This window comes from Podospora pseudocomata, assembly GCF_035222375.1.
Source record: "Podospora pseudocomata strain CBS 415.72m chromosome 2 map unlocalized CBS415.72m_2.2, whole genome shotgun sequence".
Taxonomy (NCBI): domain Eukaryota; kingdom Fungi; phylum Ascomycota; class Sordariomycetes; order Sordariales; family Podosporaceae; genus Podospora; species Podospora pseudocomata.
The window spans coordinates 1,792,220-1,814,966 of record NW_026946366.1 but is presented as its reverse complement, the minus strand read 5'-3'; the positions used below and the strand labels follow the sequence as shown (position 1 = coordinate 1,814,966).

The 22,747-nt window shown below is 53.4% G+C and overlaps 10 protein-coding genes across 10 annotated transcripts; 4 read left to right on the top strand and 6 right to left on the bottom strand.

Annotated features, from left to right (window-relative positions):
- The first annotated feature begins 52 nt into the window (after positions 1-52).
- Positions 53-1,667, top strand: GLE2 (RNA export factor gle2). The gene is made up of 3 exons (XM_062887896.1): positions 53-596; positions 671-1,122; positions 1,188-1,667. The coding sequence occupies exons 1-3, from the start codon at positions 327-329 to the stop codon at positions 1,543-1,545; spliced, it is 1,080 nt and encodes a 359-aa protein (XP_062746072.1). The 5' UTR covers positions 53-326; the 3' UTR covers positions 1,546-1,667.
- A 270-nt stretch (positions 1,668-1,937) lies between these two features.
- On the bottom strand, positions 1,938-4,659 carry QC762_209920 (uncharacterized protein). Its single transcript, XM_062887895.1, has 2 exons — positions 3,054-4,659; positions 1,938-2,992 (listed from the first exon to the last, which is right to left on the bottom strand). Exons 1-2 carry the CDS (start codon positions 3,207-3,209, stop codon positions 2,489-2,491), a joined length of 660 nt encoding a protein of 219 aa, XP_062746071.1. The 5' UTR covers positions 3,210-4,659; the 3' UTR covers positions 1,938-2,488.
- QC762_0042360 (uncharacterized protein) lies at positions 3,673-4,713 on the top strand (the record flags this gene model as incomplete). Its single annotated transcript, XM_062883382.1, has 2 exons — positions 3,673-4,101; positions 4,351-4,713. The coding sequence occupies exons 1-2, from the start codon at positions 4,000-4,002 to the stop codon at positions 4,711-4,713; spliced, it is 465 nt and encodes a 154-aa protein (XP_062746070.1). The 5' UTR covers positions 3,673-3,999.
- A 640-nt stretch (positions 4,714-5,353) lies between these two features.
- QC762_209910 (uncharacterized protein) lies at positions 5,354-8,147 on the top strand (the record flags this gene model as incomplete). The annotated part of the gene is made up of 2 exons (XM_062887894.1): positions 5,354-5,426; positions 5,490-8,147. 2 exons carry the CDS (start codon positions 5,354-5,356, stop codon positions 8,063-8,065), a joined length of 2,649 nt encoding a protein of 882 aa, XP_062746069.1. The 3' UTR covers positions 8,066-8,147.
- Positions 8,148-8,724: 577 nt separating this feature from the next.
- QC762_209900 (uncharacterized protein) lies at positions 8,725-10,047 on the bottom strand (the record flags this gene model as incomplete). Its single annotated transcript, XM_062887893.1, has 3 exons — positions 8,725-9,224; positions 9,290-9,877; positions 9,951-10,047. 3 exons carry the CDS (start codon positions 10,045-10,047, stop codon positions 8,725-8,727), a joined length of 1,185 nt encoding a protein of 394 aa, XP_062746068.1.
- Positions 10,048-10,760: 713 nt separating this feature from the next.
- QC762_209890 (uncharacterized protein) lies at positions 10,761-14,515 on the bottom strand (the record flags this gene model as incomplete). The annotated part of the gene is made up of 2 exons (XM_062887892.1): positions 12,316-14,515; positions 10,761-12,266 (listed from the first exon to the last, which is right to left on the bottom strand). The coding sequence occupies exons 1-2, from the start codon at positions 13,573-13,575 to the stop codon at positions 10,761-10,763; spliced, it is 2,766 nt and encodes a 921-aa protein (XP_062746067.1). The 5' UTR covers positions 13,576-14,515.
- Positions 14,506-16,697, top strand: QC762_0042320 (uncharacterized protein; the record flags this gene model as incomplete). Its single annotated transcript, XM_062883381.1, has 4 exons — positions 14,506-15,230; positions 15,287-15,766; positions 15,826-16,067; positions 16,131-16,697. The coding sequence occupies exons 1-4, from the start codon at positions 15,143-15,145 to the stop codon at positions 16,695-16,697; spliced, it is 1,377 nt and encodes a 458-aa protein (XP_062746066.1). The 5' UTR covers positions 14,506-15,142.
- Positions 16,698-16,897: 200 nt separating this feature from the next.
- On the bottom strand, positions 16,898-17,563 carry QC762_209870 (uncharacterized protein; the record flags this gene model as incomplete). Its single annotated transcript, XM_062887891.1, has 2 exons — positions 16,898-16,981; positions 17,036-17,563. 2 exons carry the CDS (start codon positions 17,561-17,563, stop codon positions 16,898-16,900), a joined length of 612 nt encoding a protein of 203 aa, XP_062746065.1.
- Positions 17,564-17,713: 150 nt separating this feature from the next.
- On the bottom strand, positions 17,714-18,953 carry QC762_209860 (uncharacterized protein; the record flags this gene model as incomplete). Its single annotated transcript, XM_062887890.1, has 3 exons — positions 17,714-17,824; positions 17,876-18,233; positions 18,296-18,953. 3 exons carry the CDS (start codon positions 18,951-18,953, stop codon positions 17,803-17,805), a joined length of 1,038 nt encoding a protein of 345 aa, XP_062746064.1. The 3' UTR covers positions 17,714-17,802.
- Positions 18,954-19,450: 497 nt separating this feature from the next.
- QC762_209850 (uncharacterized protein) lies at positions 19,451-21,534 on the bottom strand (the record flags this gene model as incomplete). The annotated part of the gene is made up of 2 exons (XM_062887889.1): positions 20,838-21,534; positions 19,451-20,770 (listed from the first exon to the last, which is right to left on the bottom strand). Exons 1-2 carry the CDS (start codon positions 21,378-21,380, stop codon positions 19,451-19,453), a joined length of 1,863 nt encoding a protein of 620 aa, XP_062746063.1. The 5' UTR covers positions 21,381-21,534.
- Positions 21,535-22,747: the final 1,213 nt, after the last annotated feature.

The window sequence follows — 22,747 nt, the reverse complement described above, 5'->3', positions numbered from 1 at the left end:
AGTGAATCTGGTGGTGACCCAAGCTCTTTCGTGAGGCTGGTGCAAGTGAACGCATTCGGGTACTTGTCTTGGCGAGAGGCACTGGCGCGTTGCTTTGCTCTCTGGTCGGATTGTGCTGCAGCTGCCTTCGCGAACCTGACGACGGAATCTTTTGTCAACTTTTGCGACTTGTTCCCATCTCTCGAACAACTTTACAACCACCTGAACAATTTCCCTTCCTATTCTATCTTTGATATCCGGCGAAGGCCTTGATCGACCGCGCGATAGTCTCGACACAAACAGCGAATTGTTTTTTTTTTCCGGCGTAGCCACGCCCGCGACCAAAAATGGCAGGCCTTTTCTCATCTGGCACGTCGTCTGCGTCGGCGAGTAACACCCTTGGAGACTTGAAGAACGACGTCGCGCTCGCCAATGGCCCAGAAGATAGCATCTCCGACATCGTTTTCAACCCCAACCCGGCCGATACCAAAGATCTGTTGGCGGTAGCCAGTTGGGACAAGAAGGTCCGGATCTACGAGATCATGAGCAATGGTCAAGGGGAGGGAAGAGTCGCGTACGACCACGATGGACCGGTGTTCTCGGTGGACTTTTTCAAGGTATGGCGAGTCTGGTTCTGGTTCTGGTTCTGGTCTGCTTGGCACATTTTCACAGTTGCTGATTTCACTCACAGGATGGCACAAAAGTAATCTCTGGAGGCGCCGACAAACAGGGCAAGGTGGTGGACCTTGCAACCAGTCAAACCATGCAGTTTGCGCAACATGACCAGCCCGTTCGCGCCGTTCGCTACTTCGAAAACAGCGGCACCCCCATGGCCGTGACAGGCTCCTGGGACAAGACCATCAAGTACTGGGACTTCCGGCAACAGACACCAGTCGGGACCGTAACGTGCCAGGAACGTGTGTACACCATGGACGTACGAAACGACCTCCTGGTGATAGGGACAGCCGAGAGATACATCAACGTCATCAACCTGAAGGATCCAACCAAGTTCTACAAGACGATCACGAGTCCGCTTAAGTGGCAAACGAGGGTGGTGAGCTGCTTTACCGACTCGATGGGCTTCGCCATTGGTAGTATTGAAGGTCGCTGCGCCATTCAATACGTCGAAGACAAGGATGCTAGGTGAGTTTGGGATCTCGACTCTCGCCTCAAAGTGAAGGTCCAGGAAGCTAACACGTGCCGCCCAGCCTCAACTTCTCGTTCAAGTGCCACCGTGATCCCCCACAGGGCAACGTCACCAACGTGTATGCTGTCAACGATATCTCTTTCCATCCCGTCCACGGCACTTTCAGCACCGCGGGCAGCGATGGCACATTCCACTTCTGGGATAAGGACGCCAAGCATAGGCTGAAAGGGTACCCCAATGTCGGTGGTAGCATTGCTGCCACGACGTTCAACAAGACCGGCAGCATATTTGCGTACGCCATCAGCTACGATTGGGCCAAGGGCTACCAGGGCAACACAGCTGGGTACCCTAACAAGGTCATGCTGCACCCGGTGCAGCCGGACGAATGCAAGCCCAGACCCAGCGTTAAGAAGAGGTAGAGTCGTCCTTGGCTGCCAGGGCTGGGGAGTAAAGGGATCGGGGCGAGATTTGGTCTGGGTTTTTGTGGTAATAGGGTGGAAGATGCTGCTGAAACTAGGTACGTATGCAGCTAATTGGGACAACGAAGAAACTGAACTGGGAGTAGCGGTCTTGGGTCTGGGATTTATTAATTTATGGGGGCGGTGGGACTGGGAGGTAGTAACGTGGTGGGTGGGCAGATGGGCGGTGTGATGTGGAGTGTGTAAATAGCATCAAATCAACTATCAAAATCAAAGCGACCGTTTTCGTGTGGGCAAGGTGACCGTTTTGGTTGATGGGATGTTAACACATTCCCGTTTGGTGGCTGAGTTCAAGCACGTTTATTCGAGATGCAATCCACAAATTGGAAATTTCATACCCGTCCACGATCAGATGGTAGCCCGGTTCTAGATATTTCTCTCGGTGTCAGCGGACCTCCGGGTTGTGTAACTATTATTCGGCCGGACCGCTCGGCATCCAAAAGGATGCTGTCGCCATCGGTGTGGTGACGATAAGCAAGTCACTTTTGTAACCGAAACAACGTAAATGAGTGAATAAGTGAAGGAATGGAACGTGTGACTTCATTCATATCCCTCCAAACCAAAACCAGACAACGCTGGCAGGTATATATCCCCATCAAGGTCTCTACTCCAAGAAAAAACACAGAAGTGACTGTAACTGTTGTCGGTCATGGCCAAATCTCGGCCTCGTTGTCTTATTTCCATGCGGACCCCCCCTCTCCCGCTGTCAATCCGCTGACAGGCTTGTTCCATAAAAATAAAAAATCTCCAAAAGAGATATCAAAGCTATGCCGTGATAACAAAAGAAAAGATAAAAAAGCAGATTAAAAAAACCATATAACGCTTCACATCATCAAAACAAAACAAAAAACAAATCAAACCACCTCATACTTTGCCGCAACCCTTAAGCAGTGGAGTTTTTAGAACCCATAACATCGTCCACCAACCCCCTCCACAAATCCTTAATCATCCCACTCCCCATCTCATCATACTCCTGCTGCCCGCTCTGCTCGGGCTGCATTTGATACACAAACCTCAGCTCCACACCGTCCACAAACCCGCCCTCTGGCAGCGCGACACTGTCGGGGTTGGCAGCCACAATCTTGACCTCCTTTGCGGCTTGTTCAGGCACGAAATCCGACACCTCAGGGGCGAACAGACCGGAAGGGGGGCCAGAGATGTTATCCGGGAGGAGCGGGACACGGATGTTGCTGTAGGGGTCAAAGTTGGGGTCCATGGCGAAGAGGTCTGGGAGGACGAGCGAGTCGACAGTGTGGTGCGCCGTGGCGGGGCGGGGGGCCGAGTGGTGGAAGGTTTGCATGAAGCGGAAGGGGTGAGGTTGGCTGGTTTGGAGAGTGGTGAGGGTGGGGCGGGACGGGGAGGTGGAGGTTGAGTGGGCGCGGGTTGACTGGGAACCATGTTAGAATTGGTTGAGTAGATAAGGGGATGTGATGGGAAAGAAAACATACCTCTGCGTTTTCCTCCAGGACGGAAGGGGACGGTTTCCTTACTGACTTGGTGGCAGCACTGGTGGCGGAGAGGAGGTGACTTGGGCGGGCGACGGGGGAGGATGTGCTGAGGGAGCGGGTGAATTTGGAAAAGGTGGGAGCGATTCTTGACGACATTGTGGTGGTTGTGTGTGATTTGGTTGCTGAAATTCAAGCTGGTGAGATGGCAATGGCTTGTAGATGACGATGATGGTGAAGCTTCGAGGGAGCTTGGAGTAGATAGCAGTAGTCAATGGCAATGCAAGCAGGCAGGCAGGCAGGCAGGCAGGCAGAGCAATGGACGAAGGAAACAAGACAGATAGATGATGATGATGATGATGAGGATGAGGATGAACAACAGCAGCACAAAAACCGGCGAGCAATGGATTGATAAAGGGGAAGCTGAGTCAAAGACCAGGGGCAGGCTGGGTATAAGTCAGTATTGCCAGATCCCGGACCTCCGCATTGGAATGTGTGGAGGGGAGCTATCGCCCAACCAGCAAGTCCCGGGCAACCCACCCCCCTCCCTCCGCCTTTTCTCCTCCTCCCCAGCTCCCCTCTCCCCGCTTCCCGTGCCCTTTCTTTCTTTCTTTCCACTTTACGGTGTTAACAGTTTCGGCCCACCGTCACGGGCAGCTGGCCATGCGCGCAGGTGCAACCAAAGCAAGCATCGAACGACGCTGGGGGATACGGAGCAGGAGTACGAAATACAGTCGGTAGTTCCCGGTTTCGAGCAGTCTGGGTGCACGAGTGAGCCGAGCATGCGTCGATTGAATCGGAGCGTCTTCAAACTCTGTAACTGTTTCCCTCCCCGGGTTCCCAGGGCCCGATTTCGCTTCCTCGTCAAGTTTCAGCAACAAAAAAGTTGTGAAGAGGTCCCCACCCCAATCCCAACGGACCCGACTTCGCAGGGGTTCAATCATTCCAAATGTCCCAAATGCCCAAATGTCGACGGGCTGGCTCGAACGCGACAACGGCACAGCCATCCAATCCACCTTTTGTTGAGGGAGCTTGGGCTGCCCAGAGACCTGTGCGCTGTCCCGCCTGCATGGAGGCGGTCAACTCTAACCTGACGCTCCCTTTCCCCTTGGGGCTTAGCTGCTGTTTGTCAACAAAAATAAAAATGTCGGGGCTGCATTGCTCTATTCCGTTCCTGGTCCATCGCTCCACGGCGTTAAGCTGGATTGTACCCTACATTCACCTGAGCACCGTTCGGGGTTTGTGTGGGATTGCGATCTCGTCTCCTCCTTTTTTTTTTCTTCTTTGAGCGTCACATGAGCCCGTCAGGGAGATTTCATTCGGCCAGGATGGCCTCTCCACAACGTGTCTGGGGAAACTCCTGGAGGTTGGAGACAAGCAACGGCATCAGCAGGCATTGCTCCTTGTCTCCTCTCCACCACGTGCCTGTGTCATGTCTGGGAATTTAGCCAAGAAGGAAGAAAGGAACGGCGTCCGGGAGTTGCAAAGCCTTGAGAAGGTGAGGGTTGGGGTTGACTGTGCAGCATGTCGGATCCTTTCGGCAGATAAGATCTCTACCGGCCCTTCCGAGATAACCGAAACCAACACACTTGAGCACAGCAACGACGACCTCGAAAACGGAGGTGCGGCGGGCACGATGGTTTTCGGTAAAGATGGCCCTTGACTCACATGTACGAGGCAGGTCATAGCCGGAACTGACCTGCACGTCATGTCATGCACGGTACAACCTCTTGTGCAGTACCTCGGCTAGTTGTATTCTCCAGCAAACAGTTGTCTGTCAAACGGTTGGAGTCATATGGATTTCGTAGATACCCACATTGTGGTCTGTTCCTTCTTTCACGTGCTGATTCTGGCATCTGACGTAGTGCTAGTGCAAGCTGTGAGTGTGTCACGGATGGATGCCTTCCTTCTTTCACGTAGGCAGTGGGAAGGGAAGCGACTTTGTGTTGTGCTTTCAGGGGCTTGGGAAGTTGCGAACGGGCACCCGAGGCCTGGTCGTCATCATGCCCTGCCTCCTCTAGCTCCTCTTCTCTCACCTGGGCTCTTCCACTGATGCTGCAACCAATTACCATCACCACCACTTACACCACGTATCCATACAACCATATCGATTCCAAGCCCGTCCTCCGGCGCCTCATCCCAAGAGAAGATGGCCTCTCAACCGAAGCCGCTGAGAGGTGACTAGGACTGCCCGATTACGGTTGAAGACGTCGCCCCCGACCTGACAGACCCGCGATTTCCCGGTTTCATAAGGGGCTTGAGCTTCAGTTCTGACGAATCACCAAGTAAAAGGGGCTTGAAGCATGGGAAAACGTTCAAGAAGGACATTGTTGAGAATATTGAGCATCATACTTATCATGGCGGGCTTCCACCCACGTACGTTGTTCAATAGGTCTTCTAAGCGCTGTCCAAAGTTACCTACTGACAATGCACCAAGAGTGATGTGGGAGACATGGTGCAAAGATGTCATTCGGCAGTTGTCCTCCAACGTTGAATGGCTTCCGCTCTTGTGGGAACTGCGTGGAATTGCGGACGGCGCAGAGGTGACACTTGAGCAGGTCGTCATGTTGAACGCACGCCACGAGCTGGCTGCTTGGGAGCGGGTGATGCGGAATGACGAGGTGGGAAGGCCGGGCTGCTTGCGACCTATGGAGGATTTCTTCATCCTTAGCGAGGATCCAAAGCCGACCGAAGACTGCAATATCTTGTCAGAGTATGCGGATACGAGTACCAGCGCGTACTTTTCGGACGCAGTGACCAACAACCATCCCGTTGTCGCACAGTCCTGGAACATGCCGTCAACCCGAACCGTCGAGGAGCCCGAGAAGCGGGACAGAGACGTGGTCGTGCCAAAAGACCATGCTGTCATCTTGCTCAAGGTCACCCCGTGTCGGCAAGATGGCCCGGCCGCCGTGCCTCATTTCATCGTCACTAAGCCCGGCGTGCTCATGAAGAGCGGCATGAACCAGCACGGATATTCGGTAGTCGTGGACTCGGTCTTTTCGACGCGGGATCGCGACCTGGCCCCGTCTGATTTGCCAATGACACTGCTTGCACGGAAAATGCTCACGTCCTGCGTATCCTTGGCCTGTACCACGAATGTCCTGCAGAGATATCGAACTGGCTCAACCCACAGCCTTCTGCACGCCTGCCGTGGCCTTCGATCACTAAACGACGACACCACATCTGCGAGTATCCTTGAGTTGCTGCCGCACACGCCGGAAGCCGGGTCCCTGAGGGGTCGTAGAGTCCTCCCTGACGCCAACCTCTCCTATTGCTTGGTGCACACGAATCACCTGATCGCGCCGCAACTCGCCCCATTTCAGCTCGAGGAGCTTGTAAAACGTGTGTCGTTGCCTGCTGGTCTATTGGAGGTCGCGAAGCACTCGAAAAAGAACTTGCAGAGCATGGCGCAGATAGTGAGGCGGTACCTCGTGCAGTTGCTGACAAAGCGGTTTGTCAACTTTGTATTCCGTGCATGGGACTCTCCTGCTCGTTTCAACCGACTCCGACAGCTTATCGAATTTGGGGACCATCCCATCAATCAAGAGAGCATCCTGAATATCTTTTCCGATCACATTGGCGAAATGTCGGTTTGCCAGCACACCAAGGCAGACATGTTCAAGGAACTCTCGGAGGTTTCGGGCGAGCTTGATAAGCCATGGTCGAGACCTCAAGGCAACCATACGGCATGCCTTGTTACCTACCATTTGGAAGAGCTGAAGATTACCGTCTCCACGGGACCGCCGTGCCATGGCAATCATTTGGTTTTTCAGCTGCTGGACCCGTCACATCTGGACGAGGTGCCAACGGTGGCCGCGGCTGTACCCGAAGACAGGAAATTCAAATGGCCTCAGAAGCTCAAGCAGACCAAACCACCTCAAAAGTGCCATCTACTTTCAGCAGTGGACCCGCCGATACTCAGCAAGCGTCTGATACTTGGGGAAGCCTCTAACCCGAATACTCAGTTCAAGCTAACTTGTGCCTCTTGGTGGGGTGTGCGTCGCATGTCTCTTCAGAGGCAGAGGGCTCTGCGCGGCCGTAAGAGGGCGGCCGCCATCTGCAGCGCGTGGAATGACGAATGGGAAAGACAGGGTGAAGTTCGGGTTCAGCCTGAGCGCCCGGTGTTTGGGCCCGAGACCAAAGCATGTTATGAGGAGAGGAAGCGCCGATTTGAGCAAGAATACAGAAGACTGTGTGGTTTTTGGCTGCTGAAAGCGAGGTGGCAAACCCCGGGCCGCCCGGACGACAAGATTGTAGGCGACCGCAGCTGGCCCGACCACGAAGTCATTGGCACGCCGCCGCGAGCAGAGGGGGCAGAAAAAAGCCGTAGCCCACGGACTGATGAAGAAGAAGCCGAGATGATCAATCATTTTGTGGAAACCAGAGCTCGCTTTTTCGACTCGGCCGCTGCCAGATTCGGGACCATGAACTGGGATCGGTGGAAGTTGGCAAACGGGCTGATGCCCAGGGGCTCTTCGATGCTGCGGAACGTGGAAACGTGGACGGACATTGACAATGACGTTCTCGAGACTACGGTTGTTGTGCGAAACAACCACTGTCTCCTCAACGGGACAGATTACGCAGCTAAGCGGGCTTTTGCCGTCAGGTATGACGAGAGAACGGGACACAGGCACTACATGAGGTGGGGACTCAAATGGCTGCGCGACATTGCACCGCCTCGTGTGATTGATGAGAGGGACACGCAGCGCGCAAAGTTTCTGGCGAGGAAGAGAAAGCATCAGATGCGGTGGCAGGAGAAGCAAGAACCGCCGAAGAGGGCAAGAGCGCGGAGGGAGAGATTGGAAAAAGAAGCGGCGGAGGAGAAGGCGAGGGAGGAGGGGAAGGAGAGGGCGAGGAAGCGGGCGATGTACCAGGAGAGATGGAAAGAACAAGCAGAGGAGAAAAAGAGGAGGGAAGAAGAGGCGAAGAGGTATCCCCCCTGGACGACTGTTTCTGTTGGGAGGAAGGATAAAAAGCGGGTGAGAAAGAGGACGGTGAGATACAGCAAGTGAGGTTGACGGATTGGACTGAGGGTGAAGAGGAATTATGAACTGCAATGGTACTAGGATGAATAAGCAGCGGTGAACGGTGGGGCTTCTGTAGCGAAAGTAGCGAAATGATGGCATTTGTGGTTTCTTTAATTGGGTTGCTGTCAATGTTATGAGGTGTGATACACGTTTTACAGACTTGCTGGCACCCAGTCATTTTTTTTCTGGAAGAGTGTGGCCGAGAAAGTGGACGGACTCGAAGGAAATAGGGGTAATTGTCTTGGCGCTGGTGAGTGGTGCCAAGACTGTTTATTTGGGTTGCTGGGGCAGAGACAGCAGCAAGTAGTGGTTGGAGTGAGAAGACGGGTTTTGATACACCAGGAGCAAAAAGTTTGATTCTGAACATTAGACACAGTCGTTCATGATGGCAAAGGACGAACATATTCTCTCTCAAATTTACTCGAAAATAACATCAAAACGCCAATAGTCCGTCTCGCATGGTATATATAAACAACACTTTTCATCAACCCACCCGTTTGTATCAGGAGCTCAGTCAAAAAATAAAAATAAAAAAAACAAGAATCCATTTTGTATACAACCCAGAAAACCCCCCTACCTTCAAAGTGCTAACAAAACAAAAAAAAAAAAAAAAAAAAAAAAAAAAAAAAAAAAAAAAACACAAATCACTCCTCATACTCCCCACCCCCCTTGGTCCCCAGCATCCCCTGGCTATGTCCCGCGTTCCTCCTCCTCCGTCCCCTCACCTCATTCACCCAGTCGCTGAGCCTGAAACCCCAATGCCCCGCCACCATGGCGCCGCTCAGGATATTCACCACCTTGATCAAAAAGACCAAGAAGCTATCCCTGTCCTCGACAATATTCAGTAGGATCGGCTCGATGTCGTACTTGACAAAAATCCCGGGAATCATCTGCATCTCCATGTTCTCCGGAATAGGAGCGGACTGCTCCGTGACGGCGTATTGATTTGTAAAGATGGAGCGGGACGAATACGAGTCTGGGTGGCCGAGGCTGTAGACTGTCGGGACGATGGAGAGGAAATACTGAAAGCGGTGAAAGTGCGAGTGTTCCGGGGCCGAGTTGACGGTCTGATCGAGCGGGTTGATCAGAGAGGGGAGGTAAGGGCCGAAGGATAGCTCGTTGATGATGTGGGAGAAGTTGAATGCTAGACCAAAGTGTTAGCAGATATTTAAAGTGGGAAAAATGAGGGGGGAAGGGAAAAAGACAAACCGTCATGGGACAAATGCTCCCCAAACTGCGCGTACCCATGCCCCCTCGCCGTGATGTGAAAGTCACCCTGCACCTTGTTCAACTCCAACGTCCCATAAATCCGGCAACTGTCCGCCTCCCTCCCCCACAACCTCGGCGTCTTCCCCCACCTCCCCTTCTTGCTCCCCAACGCAACAATGTCATGCACGTGCTCCTCCCCGAAACCCTCCTCTTGCGTCCCGTCAACGAAACCCTCGCCGGTCAGTAGACGGCCGTGAGTGTCTCTCCCCAACTTGTGAATCCCCCTCTGATCCACCCACTGCCCCCAGTTCGTCGGGTCACGGTACAGCGCCTCGGCAGCTAGAATCCTATCCCCCGAGGCATCCTGCACGTTGACGTGTATGTCGGCGCACTTCATCTTGATGACGGCGTCGAGGTTGAGGTTCATGCCGTGGGAGACGCCCTTTTCGACGGCAAAGGTGTGGGTTTCGGTGCCGCGCCACCAGCGGGCGAGCTCGGACCAGACGAGGCAGAGGGAGAGGATCACCATGGCTACTGTCCACTTGCCGCCGGAGGAGGTGTGAGTCACGTATTGGGGTTTGGCTTTTGCTGTGGTGGGAGGGGACATGTTAGCAGACGGTGATTGGGTGGTGAGTTGGAGGGTGGAGGGTGGGGAACATACGAAAGGCATCAAAGGCGCTGACGATGTTGCCTTTGGCGGCGAAGGGGTCGTCATCGTCGGTGCGGTGGCCCCGTTTTTCATCGTAGCCGTTCATCATGGTTGTTGGTGGTTGTGGCTTCTGCTGTGTGTGGACCTTGTACGTCTCGTGTGCGACGGGAGCGTCGATATGGCCTAGCTCTCAGCTGGCTGTGTACTTTGAAGGCGCGCGTCGTATGTTCTTTGCCCGTCTTCGATATCAATATCAAGTATCGTCGGTTTCGTCTGCCGTCGGCGTCGTCGTAGGTTACTCTCAGCTCAAGCCCCAGGATGGCCGCTGATCATGTCCCTCCGTGGGCCCCTCCACCAGCCTCGAATTCCAGTTGTCGGGGGAAAAAAAGTTGGGGTTACCGCATCGGCGTGCCGGTAACACCGTCGGGCTTTCTTTGACAAAGACAAAGCAATTATCAGTCGTCAGCTGCCTCTCGTCGAAAAAAGAGTGTCACGTAAACGAAAAAAAATAAATCAAAAGTCAATCAGCCGCAAACCGTTGCAACCATCGCCAATTGAATCTTGAGGACAGCTTGACCTTTCTGCGGCAGATTCCAGCGCCAAGCCATGCGCTGCCAGTTCCAGCTCCACGCTAACGGTTGGCAGACCCCTGTCAGCGACCCCTGATTGCGGGGGCGGGTGCATGCGTGGGGCAAGTATCAACCTGGAAGACATGATGAAGAAAAAGAAGAAAAAAACACACAAGTATATCATGTTCCCGTTATTCACCAATCTTCTGCGGCCTATCTAAGCATACTCCTCAACCCAACTTTCAGCATCAAATTAATACCGCTCCATCAACCACAACCTCCTCACCTCAGCCCCCATCTTCCCCAAAAACTCGTCCTCAAACTCTTTGATAGCCACATACCTCTCCACCAACTCATCCCCCAACATCTCCACCATCTCCGTATCCTCCTGCAGCGCCCTCAACGCCTCCTCAACACTAGCCGGAAGCATCTGCGAAATTCCCAGCTCCTTCCGATCCATATCACTCAACTTGGCCGGGTCCATCTCGCAATCGTCCCAAACCATCTTCTCCTCTGTTTCCACTCCCCTGATCCCCGCCAGCAAGACTGCTGAAGCGACGAAGTATGGGTTTGCCAGCCCATCAATAATCTTCACCTCCCAGTGCGACCCCTCAATCTTCCTGAGCGCCGTCTCCCTGTTCTGCGTGCCCCAGGCTACCCACCGCCCGCCAGCCCAAACGCCGTCTTGCGCCCTATCGTAGCTTGCCGCGTTGGAATAGCTAAAAGCCGTGATGGCGCGCAGGTGCTTGAGAACACCAGCGTAAAAGTGCCGCGTCACCTTCTCCGCATCAAAAGCGTCGGCTTCGGGCAGGATGCTCATGTGCATATGAGCGGCAGTGCCACATGCTTTGGCAAATGGCTTGGGGTGGAGTGTCATCTTGAAGCCCGCTTCTGTGGCCAGGTTGGCCATGACATCTCGGGTGTGCAGCAGGGTATCAACTGCCTGAACGGGCGGGTAGGGCGGAAGGATGAGTTCGAACTGGCCAGTGGCAGACTCGGCGTGAATCTGCTCCACGTAAATATCCATCTGGGCGAGGGTCTCCACCATGTTTTTGAGCAAAGCGTTGATCTTGGGGTTGGCGTAGTACTTGGAGACAGACCACGCGTGGCCGTCGGTCTTGAGAGCTGTGTAGCGGTCCACAACCGAATCGTCTTCGACACGCTCAAGCAACAGAAACTCAATCTCGAACCCAAGCAGAAACCCGAGTCCCTTCTGGGAGCCGATCTCCACTGACCGAAGGAGCAGCGATCGTGGACAAAGCGCCACGGGAAACCCGTCCTGCTCGCGAAACTCGCCGTGCATGCTGATGTGTCCTGCAACAGGGCCATGCTTGAGAGAGGAGAAATCGGGATGTAGACGATATTCTCCTGTTGCTGAGGAGCTCGGGATGAGATGGTCGTTCTGGATCATACCAAAAACAGCCTTGGTGATACCAATGTCCAGCGATCTGCCGGCCTCCAATAGGGTCATAAACTTGCGGAACGGAACCAGACGCATACGCTGCAGGGCGGTATAATCGTTCCAGCAGATCTGAACAAACGTCGGCTCAATGGTGTTGTTAAGGAGCTCGCGGAGCAGCGTAAGGTTGCGGGATGGATTGGGATATCTCGCGAGAGACCTGCTCGCAACTTCCTCTGGCTTTGGAAAGTCCAGCCCCAGATGATACAGCTTGTTGGCATTCTTGAAGAGCAGATCCTGGACAAGTACGATAGCGGCTCTCCAGCCGATTTGCCCCTTCAAGACGTAACTGCAAAGAACCTGCGCACGTTAGCCAACCTGCCGACTCTAGTAGTTCTTTTGCACTTACGTTTTCAAAAGCTTCCCTCATCTGCATGATCGCCAGCAGATACGTCTCGGGAAACCAATGCCCATCCGTACTCCACAAGATCTTGGACCAGGGACACAGTTCCAGAATCTCCATGAGCACCCTCTCCTGTCCGTCCTTACTAATGCAGGGAAAGACTTCCCCAATGTCGGCATACACATTCTTATACACCGTAGCCATGTACGCAATCTCTTTCGTGAAGGGATAGCCAGCATGCAGCAGCACCATGGGCACGTCCGGGTACGACCTGATGAACTCCTGCAAGTGACTCGGCGAGGCCTTGGCCAGAGTCAAGTCACTATCTCCCAGGCCGGTATGGAACTGAATCGGTTTCCTGGGCTTTCTGATGATATCCTCTTCGTGATTCTTCCCCATGTAGTCTCGAATCAGGGCTGCCGTCCTGTGGATGACATAGTCGTTCAAGCTCGAGTCCTCCAGCCTCGCGGTGCGCACCTTCAAGAACTTTTTGACGACTTCCTTCAACGCGGGCTGGACAGCATCCCCACTCGGTTCCTTGCCGGCAACGTCCAGCCCAGTCCTGTAAGCAACCACACTCTTGAACCCAACCACAAGAGGGTCGTCGATTGCGTTTTTGATCGCATTGTCAAACGACCCTGCCCAGTTCTCCCAAAACTCCTTCAGGGCAGCGGGGTCCTTGATGATTGCCTCTGCTTTCTGCACGTCATGGAACTCGCCCGCGCTAAGATGCTTGATCAGGTCCGAGGCAATGGCCTCGATTCTAAGGATTCTCCTGCATGGGCTTTGGACATACGAAGTATGCCAATCGAAGTCTTCCACAGCTTCCTTGTTGTCCAGCCCATCGTCCAAGAGGATGGTGTGCACACCCTCCAGGCAGCGGCTTATCCAGTCACCCCAGATATCGGGTTCATCAGGATCCAGGCGGACGGCCTCAAGCTTGGCAACGACGCTCTCCCAGTTGGGTGCACATTTGAGTTCTGTAGATAGCTGTCTAACGGCGCGCAGGTGGGCAAGAGAGGTGGTGGCGCTTTCGATGGCGTCGCCTGATGCTTCAGAGGTGATGTGGAGCAGGGGGTATTTTCCTGTCTGGTTGTCCCAGTTCAGAAGAGGATGGGCATGATGGTCGACGATGGGTGTCGTTCGGATGGTGTGGATGAGCAGGTCCAGTTGAGTCTGGGTGATGGTGTTCTTGGGGAATTTATCAGCACTTGATGGCTGACCAATTGTATCATGATACTGGAAGGGCTGAGATATATGTACCATTGTGTCTGTGGCCAAGGCCAAGCTGGCTCGAGCGAGTGGTATCGAGTTGTAGAGGTATCTGCGATAGAATTAGGTCTGTGACAGCTACCACATCACGCAACAGATCAGGAAGTGAAAAGGTCGTACATGAAACGGAGGGCCGGCCCAGAAGAATGATGTCGGGCTGTTCTGATGGAGAGTCCGAGAGGCAAGCAGCTCCGAAAAAGATGTGTCAGTGCCCCAAGTGCCAAGCGATGATGCCAGGAGCGATCATCAAGACGAGTGGTTCTTTCCCGTCCTCCAGTTCCATGCAGCTTGGGCCGGTGCCGAGACGATCGCCTTGCTCAGGGTTCTCCTTGTGTCACTATCAAAACAAGAAATCGAATTTGACATGAGTTTCTGTAGAGGATATCATTACGAAGTGCGTGATGAATCATGTCAAGTTCAATAGGGCTGAGCTTAATGAACGCTAATAGCTGGGGTTAGCGGAGTGAGCTCATTGCCAAGCAGCGGATGGTTATCACTTGGCATCAATCAACCAGGTTAAGCGGTGATTCGATTCATATCTCTCAAATTTAAAGAGATGAAAAGAAGCGCCAGGAGTAACCTAATGATGGCTTTGGTTTGCCAATCAATAATCAATATTATCAGCCTGTCTGACAGGAGATGGCAGTGCTGGCACCAGACATGACAGAAACGGTGCCTGAGCCGAAGTGGTGGCCCGTGCTGCCCCCTGCTGTCCAAGATCGCGGGAGCGTCGCTTGGCAAATGCTTGGTTGAATCGCCAAGAGCGGCGAATTCGACGAGTTCCCCATCATTCAAGATGCCAAGTCTTGAAAGAGAGGATTGAGTTGAGAGAACACAGCAGACGTCATGCCTCGCTCAGGGGGAGCTCCAAAAGAGAGCCCCAGCTGGAATGTAGCTCTCCCAGCGATATGAATCAGCGGGAGGCAGCCCCCCTCGTGTTCCCTTATCAGCCCATCCCTCCCTGTCCACAAGCCACTATCCCGACCATGTGCCTCTTTCCGGAAGTGATGGCTGTATGCGATACAATAACATCCTTGCTGCGCTGTTAGACAACCCCTCGGCTTTCCGTGAGCCGTTTCGTGTCATCCCATGCCCGGCAGTATCGATTCGACCGTCCTCCCAAGCATCTGCAAGACCACCCAGATTTCATTAGTGCTGTGTGTCGCTCCCACGCGCGCGCATCAAGACGCAGATTAGCGACACCTCTTGCCCCCCATTCCAAGTTTTCCCTCTCTCTCTCTCTCTCCTTGCCCCGTATTTTTTCCTTGATCGCCATCCGTCAAAGCCGAAAATACGCGTGACACAACAACACTCGTTCAGTCTCCGGCATACACTCGCTTTTCGCAAACAACTCTATTACGAAAAACAGCAACAGCAGGAGAAGAATAGAAGAAGAAAAAACAACAAAAAAAAAACCAACATCATCATTGCGGCTCTGATGGTTTCGACTTAGCTACACCACTACCACCACATTCGTTTTTCACATTCTTCACGCCCCCTTTCCGGTTGCTTTCTCTATTTCGTCACCAGCAAACAAACCACCACAACATTGATACCGAAGATGATTTCACCAATACGACACACGGCAGCCGTTCTGCTCAGTGGCGCCGCCGTCGCCAACGCCGCCACTTATAGCATCGCGTCCGCTGGTGCGCTTCCCCTTTCTTCAGCTGCCCTGATATTGACGATATTAACAATTCCCCAGCCGACATCAAACAAACCTCCTCCCTCCTCGCCTGGGACCTCCTCCAATACTACAAAGGCAACCTCACCGGCCAAACCCCCGGCATCCTCCCTGGTCCTCCCCCAGCAGGCGATTACTACTGGTGGGAAGGCGGCGCCATGTGGGGGACCCTGATCGACTACTGGAAATTCACCGGCGATGACAGCTACAACGATCTCATCACCCAAGCCATGCTGTGGCAGGTAGGCCCAGACAAGGACTACATGCCCCCCAACGTCACCGCCTCCCTGGGGAACGACGATCAAGGGTTCTGGGGCATGTCGGCGATGCTGGCCGCGGAAAACAACTTTCCTGATCCACCAGAGGATGAACCGCAGTGGTTGGCGTTGGCGCAGGCCGTGTTCAACACCCAGGCGAGCCCGGACAGGCACGACGAGACGTGCAACGGGGGGTTGAGGTGGCAGATTCCTTGGTCGAATAATGGGTATAATTACAAGAATAGTTGGTCTCATAACAGCCGGCGGCTCGTCTAGAGGGAACCAGGGGCTAACACGAGACAGGTATCGCAAACGGATGCTTCTTCAACCTGGGCGCGAGACTGGCCCGGTACACGGGCAACACCACGTACGCCGACTGGGCGGAAAAGACATGGGACTGGATGAGAGGAGTCGGGTTCATGGACGAAAAGTACAACATCTACGACGGCGGGCACGTCGAGCACAACTGCACCGACATCAACCGGGCGCAGTTTTCGTACAACAACGGGGTGTTTTTGCTTGGGGCGGCGTACATGTATAATTATGCATGTTTTTCTCTAACCCCTCATTGTGGTTGCTGAAATCAAAGGTTGGCTAACATGCCCTAGACAAATGGCAGTGACGTTTGGCGCGAACGCCTCGACGGTCTCACCGACGCCACCATCCGCGTTTTCTTCCCCGACAACATTGCTTACGAGGTCGCCTGCGAGGAGCACATGTCTTGCACGACGGACATGCTCAGTTTCAAGGGCTACGTCGCCCGCTGGATGGCCACCGCCACCCAGGTCGCGCCTTTTCTCGCCCCGAAGGTGTTGCCCGTTCTGCAGAACTCGGCCAAGGCGGCTATTGCCAGCTGTGTAGGCGAGAAGAACGGACAGAGAGCCTGTGGGTTTAAGTGGTCCACGGGCACCTTTGACGGGAGCCAGGGGGCGGGGCAGACGATGAATGTCTTGGGGGCCGTGTCGTCGTTGTTGATCGGGCAGAGCAGGCCTCCTGTGACAAACTCGACGGGAGGCACGAGCAAGGGGGATCCGAACGCGGGGAGCCAGAGTGATAACTTCAAGGACAAGTACCTGCCGCCGACGACGGGGGACAAGGCGGGCGCGGGGATATTGACGGTGTTGATATTGGTTAGTGTGGTGGGGACGTTTGGGTGGATGAGCACTGGTGTTTGAGAGGGGGGTTAGATCTTGGAAGGCTGTTGTTTTTGTGACGGGGAAATGACAAAATAGGGACCTTGGGGGAATTCATTCGGGGGTTTTTGGTTCGTATGTATGTATTTAGTGTGGGACCGTCTCGCTTTTGGTGTAACTTTATTGCAGTGTCATTTCGTTTGAGAGTGCGATGTTATGGTTGAGATTGTTGTGTATCTAAATCAAGGCCATATCTCCTTGAAGGTCTTGATAATCTTGCATGTACTCTTGTGGCCACCTTCTGTCCAGCCTTTAACTTGACACTCCTGTTCTCCCCCATTAGCATCATCATTTCTTATATTCAACAGTGAGAGGCATACCTTGGAACAATACCCCACCCCCCTACACCCCGTACACTTGGCCAGCTCCTCCTCCCTCCCTTCCTTGCCGCAATTCCCACACTTCCCCTCCCCCTCCTCAATCACAAACTCCCAATCCTGCCCCACCTCCACCACCTTTTCCAGCTTGCCTGGTATCACCCTCAGCCCGGACTTTCCTTGCCACTCATCCTTGCCCCCGGGGATCACAACCTTGCCTTGCTTCACCTCATCTGAGGAGTCAGTTCTTCTGGCATTTGGCAAGAGGACACAATTCCCCTTTTTGAGACCTAGGGCCTTGAAGTCAACGTCGGAGGCGTGGGGAGAGGCGTGGAGGTCGGACCAAGTCAGGGCGAAGGAGGTGGAGGAGAGGTCCGAGCAGATTAGGGTTGGGCGGGTGAGGGAGAGGTTTTCTTTTATCTCGGCGAGGAGGTAGTATGTTTCTGAGGAGGGTGGTGGGGATGCGGCGGTGGAGGGGATGGTGTTGAAGGTTTTGAAGGTGAGGGGAGAGGTGAAATCTGGGGGTGGCATTGCGGGTGAGTTGGGGGGGGTGTTGAGATGGGGAGGAGAGAAGGATGATGAGAGATAGATGAAGTGAGATGGTGGTGTAAGGTGAGGGTGAGGGTGAGGGTGAGGGTGAGGGTGAGGGTGAGGGTGAGGGTGAGTGAGATGGTTGAAATGCGGGGAGCGGTCAGCAACTGAAGTTAAACTCACCCCACCTAAACCTTGGCGTTTTCAGGGGGCTTTAGGGGTCAACACCAACATGCTTGTTATAAACACCCCCTTAGGTACCTTTCCATTACAAAATACTGATTTGGGACGCCGTAAACATACATCCCTTACTTTGAACCCTCACCCTCCTCCTCCTCCTCCTCTGCCTCCTCCTGCTCCTCCTCCTTCGCCAAAACCTGCTCATACAAAACATCACTCCTCACACTAAACTTGACCCCCTGCTTCACCTCATCCCCCGAGTGCAGCACGGCGCTGTGCTGAAAAACCAACACCCTCCCCGCCTTGCACTCGACATCGTACCTCCTCTTCTCATCCGAGCTAAACAGCGTCGTCGCCCCGCCCACCAACTCAGTACTGTCCGGGTCCTCGGCCGTAGCCTTGCAATCGTTCAAGTAAATATGCACCGTAAGCAACGTCTTGACAACCTGCTCCTTATCCATCGAAGCATAATACGCACTGTCACAATGCGCTATAGTCATCCTCATTAGCACCCATTCGTGTTCCCCTTTCACCTTCATCAGTGCCACTCACGCTGGAAAAACCCCCCCTTCTCATACCTCAGAAACCTAAGCCGCTCATTCATCCTCCTCATTACCCACCTCCCCCTCCCCCCATCCCCGTGCCACTCCCCCCGCCCCGTCACCTTCTTGATCCTCTCCTGCCCCTGTATAACCTCAATCTCCCTTCTCAACCCCTCCACACTCAAACACCGCTCCCAAATCCTGTCCGCGACTTCTTTTGTATCCCAAATGATCCTGTCGCTCCGCCTGTAGCTCGGCTCATAAAGTTCGAATCCTGAGCCCATATTCACCAGCGCCGGGCTCCAGGGTCCGTTGTTTGCGCCAGAGGCGGCGGTCGGGCTATCCAGCGGTACTGATTCCTCTGCGTACTCGATCAGTTGGCCACATTCTGAAGGGGAGAGGACATTTTCGAGGATGAAGGCTAGCTTCCCCTTGTTTTCGGGGATGGCGGTTGAGGTCCAGTCTAGGGGGTGGAAGGTGATTGGTTTTGCGTCTGGGACGAGGGCCGGGTCGGGGGTGAGGGAAAGGAAAGAGGGAGGGATGTCGACGGGGAGGGAGATGTATTTGGTTTGGATGGGCTTGTGGGGTTGGATGTGAGGGTGGGGTGTGGGTTTCTTTTCCTCGGAGGAGGAGGAGGAGAGGAAGGGCCATTTGATGGAGGAGAGCATGGTGACGGACTGGCGGTGAGGGGACTGTTGGGTGAGATGTCTGTAGGTGGTGGTGAACGATGGTGGTTGCTGTGCAGGATAAATATGTCCTGTTGAATGATGAGAAAGGGAGCGGAGAGGGTGAAGAGGCCTGTACAAAACTATGTCTACGGTGATGATGTGTTGTTACAACGAGGCGTGGTGGTACTTTGAAACCACGAGGTAGCTGCCTGGGCTCTTGGCAGAGGCGACGCGCCTCATAGGGCTGGTCGGACCCCTGTTCTCAGGATGGTATGGTGTCCCGGTTCAGGACTTTTACGATGTCCAATCCGAGGTGATCTGCCATGAATTCAAAGTCCTGAAGACAATTCGTCTCGTCACTGTTTGTCACAGCCCAGATCAGCATCGTATGAGAAAAGGACAGACACACATACTCACTCGCTCGCTCAAACATGGCTGCCTGAATACTTGAGAGTCTGCCTAAACGCGGCATCTCATATACACGCGCGTCTATGGCATCATGCAGCCGCCTCTAACCTCAAGTTCTTGTATCCCAGCAACCGCTTCGCGCTCAACCAAAGTTCAAACGCCTCAAGCTTCAACTCTACCCTCAAGAATCCCAGCCAGGCGGCAAACACCCTGATGGCATTTGGTGGCCAGTACAGACTCCCTCTCTTCTTGATCTCTTCCAGCTGCTCGTAAAACACCGTCCGCATGCAATACCTGGCCAGAATCAGGAACTGTCTGACCGGCCCCTGCTTTGTATGCAAACTCTCATCCAGACTCCTCGTCAAGTCGTTCGTCTTCAGAATCAACAGGATAATTCTCGGCACTTGTCCCAACATCTGCACCAAGTCCGCCAGCAAACCCTCTTGCAACGCAGTGCTCATGGTCTTTTGCTCGCTCGCCTCCTTCGGCTTCATCACACCACCCTCATTGGTGTCGCTCACAATCATAAAGTCCCTCCCAGTGATGGCCGAGGCAAACAGAGGGAACTTGTCCTCCCCAATGCCCGCCACCTCGTTGACATACTTCTTCATCCCTTCCATATCCCCATCAATCACTGCCAGCCACATCTTGGCGTAGCTCCTCCTCAAATCCTGGGGGATATCTCTATACAGCCCGTGGTCATAGAGCACAATATCAAAGTTCGGCCCTCTTCTTCTAGTGTCGTTCTTTCGAATGGCGATGTTGCCTCCGTGAGGATCGCAGTGCAGCGGGGCCCCCTCACCAAAAATCATCTCGTTGAATATCCTCGCCAAGGTGGCAGATACCTCGTCTCTGTCGATCCCTTGCGAGTCCATGTAGTCCAAATCATCCAGTCTCTTGCCCGTTTCGCATGCCATAACCAAAATGCGCTTCTTTGCCCAGAGCACATCCGGGATCACCAGCGGCAGAGGCTGTGACAGACTCCCAAAGTACTCCTTTGTCCGTTTCGAATTCTCAGCCTCGCATTCGAAATTGAGTTCTTGCGGTAACGAAACCTCTACTTCGGAGGATAGCCACTCGAGGTCATATTCAGGAAAGAAGCGCTTCAATGTGGAAAAGGTAAACGAGGTGAGGTTCATGTCGAGTTTGGCCCATTTCTTAAGGGATGGGTGCTGTACTTTGACGGCGACCCTTTGACCAGTTTCCCTGATCGTAGCCATATGGACCTGCGCAAGAGAGGCGGCACCTATCGGCTCGGGGGAGAACTCGGAAAAGTAATCCAAAAGATCTTGTCCGGTATCGGCTTTGAACATGGCTTGGATCGATTCGAACGAGGAAACGGGGCATCTATCTTGGAGGGGGATGAACGTCGTGGTCCATTCGGGTGGGAGGAGATAGTTCATTGCGCTCTGTTGAAAAAGTCATGTTAGCCCCTGAATGGTCAGTGAACGACGAACGAAAGGGGGTGCCACAAACCAGATGCTGTCCCAACTTGATGAAGATGCCACCACTCTGCTCTAGAACCTTTAGTGTCCTGTCGGCACATCTCTGGTGGCAGGCCTTGAGCAGAGTTTCCTTCTCTTCTGGCTTCTCCACCTTATCCCGCCGGCCGAGGGTGGTGTAGTAGTCGTTGATGCAGAGTACCAGTGCGGCAGCCACCCTGCCCGTTCTCTCCATCGCTTCATATGAGTTCTTGATATCGTCCCCGAAGGCAAGTAAACTTCCACCAACCGTAGCGGCGGCGGCGGCGACACCACCTCCTGTTGCGGCCAGCACAGCTGACCTCCTGGCTCTCGATCTGCCACCATAGTTATGGTCCTGGCGCCCTCCGTTGTCGCCAGTCTTACTGCCATATCGTCTCGTTGTCGGGCCATTCGCGCGAAGTAGGCTCGGAACCCCTTTTCGAAGTGTTGGAATCGAGTTGCGACACTGGGCGCATGTCCAACCGGCTTGTTGAGCGAAACTCGTAGTGGGGACTAGACGCCTCGTGGCGGCGAGAGAGGCTCTCGAGGATAACATTTCGTTCGTTTTCGTATATTAAAAGAATCGTATTAAGGCATTGGAGAGAAAAGAGCAAAATCTAGGGAAGGGCGGACGTCTGGGGAGGCGGCATCGGAATTGGCGCAATGCACAGAGAAATTGTTGAGGGCATCGCCTCTTTCACTTTTTAAAAGTGGCCGCGCCGAGGCACGGGCACCTGCCATGTCCAGCATTAATTGGATCGGGTGACCGGTGCCGGCCGGGACAGCCTGGATCTTCATAGGTGATCTGGGTTAGGGTTGAGGCGGCACATCACCATGAGAATAGAACAATAAATACTGTCAAATTTTGAGGATTTCAGAAGGCATAAAAGTGAGGCTATCTACACAACTGATGCAAGCAGAGCTTTATCTCCAAACTGGGTTCAGATGAACGCGCGAACAGACATCTTGAGTCAAGGTGGCAGAGTCCGAGAGTAAAGATGCTGCTGGGTAGAGATGCCCAAAGCTGGCCAATCAGGCACCCCTGTCCCATGCGTGTAAGTGAATGCTTCCCTTTTTGGCTCCACGACAACACACACCATCTTCAAAGAGCGTGCACAAAGACTCTCTGAGACTGCAAAACTCTTGGAAATATGTCCACCAAAAACTTTGTGAAAGCAAGAGCCCGGAGAGTCTTCTTGCTCTGCCAGTTTACCAGATTTCCTATAGATTGTGGGACTGGCTGTTTTAAAGCTGTGAACCATTGTGTAAATTGCTGGATGCTGCCCCTATTCTAACAATATGTCCCAGCAGAACCTCCACGAGGTAACAAAAGTATAATGCTCCCAGGTATGTGGGGCCAATATTCATCAGATCTTCTGCATTAAGTCGGGGTTGAGGTTATGAGCAAGTAGCAAATATCTTGTGGGGCTATTGTAGAAGAACAGTTTCCCATTCCAGGTATTTCGGGTGATATAAAGAGATTATTAGAATTAACTATCATTCAGATCTATTTGTGAGATATCAGTCTCTGTTATCTTATTCACAATGTGTATCTCAAAACCCCAAGCCCTATATCAGCCTATGCCATGGACAAACCACATCTCCTTGTCTCTAAGGGCGTTTAGCGGTGTAATTATTGTCCTCTGCACGTGGTTGTCATAAGCTGGCAGTTGAAGAAAAGGTATATCCTATGGGAAGCGACGTGAAGGCGTCTGCCTAGTTGAAGAGTTTTACAGCCCATTGTTGAACTTCAGATGATTCCGATTTCGGTGATATCTGGCCATGGAGACACATATGGAAGGAGCGAAAGGCCCCTACAGGTACCCAATAGACATGAACAATACGAAGAGTCCGTGTCCTGAAGTGAATACGGACAGGGAGTCGTCAAGAGGAAGATGCCTAACAAGGCCTTGCGTGCCTTAT

What these genes read in the sequence shown, in the direction of transcription:
- GLE2 (XM_062887896.1), top strand. Translation starts at nt 327, where the DNA reads ATGGCAGGCCTTTTCTCATCTGGCACGTCGTCTGCGTCGGCGAGTAAC. An exon ending in TCTCGGTGGACTTTTTCAAG is followed by an intron (nt 597 to 670) that starts GTATGGCGAGTC and finishes TTTCACTCACAG; the next exon opens with GATGGCACAAAAGTAATCTC. An exon ending in GTCGAAGACAAGGATGCTAG is followed by an intron (nt 1,123 to 1,187) that starts GTGAGTTTGGGA and finishes CGTGCCGCCCAG; the next exon opens with CCTCAACTTCTCGTTCAAGT.
- QC762_209920 (XM_062887895.1), bottom strand. Translation starts at nt 3,209, where the DNA reads ATGTCGTCAAGAATCGCTCCCACCTTTTCCAAATTCACCCGCTCCCTC. An exon ending in TCCTGGAGGAAAACGCAGAG is followed by an intron (nt 2,993 to 3,053) that starts GTATGTTTTCTT and finishes CATGGTTCCCAG; the next exon opens with TCAACCCGCGCCCACTCAAC.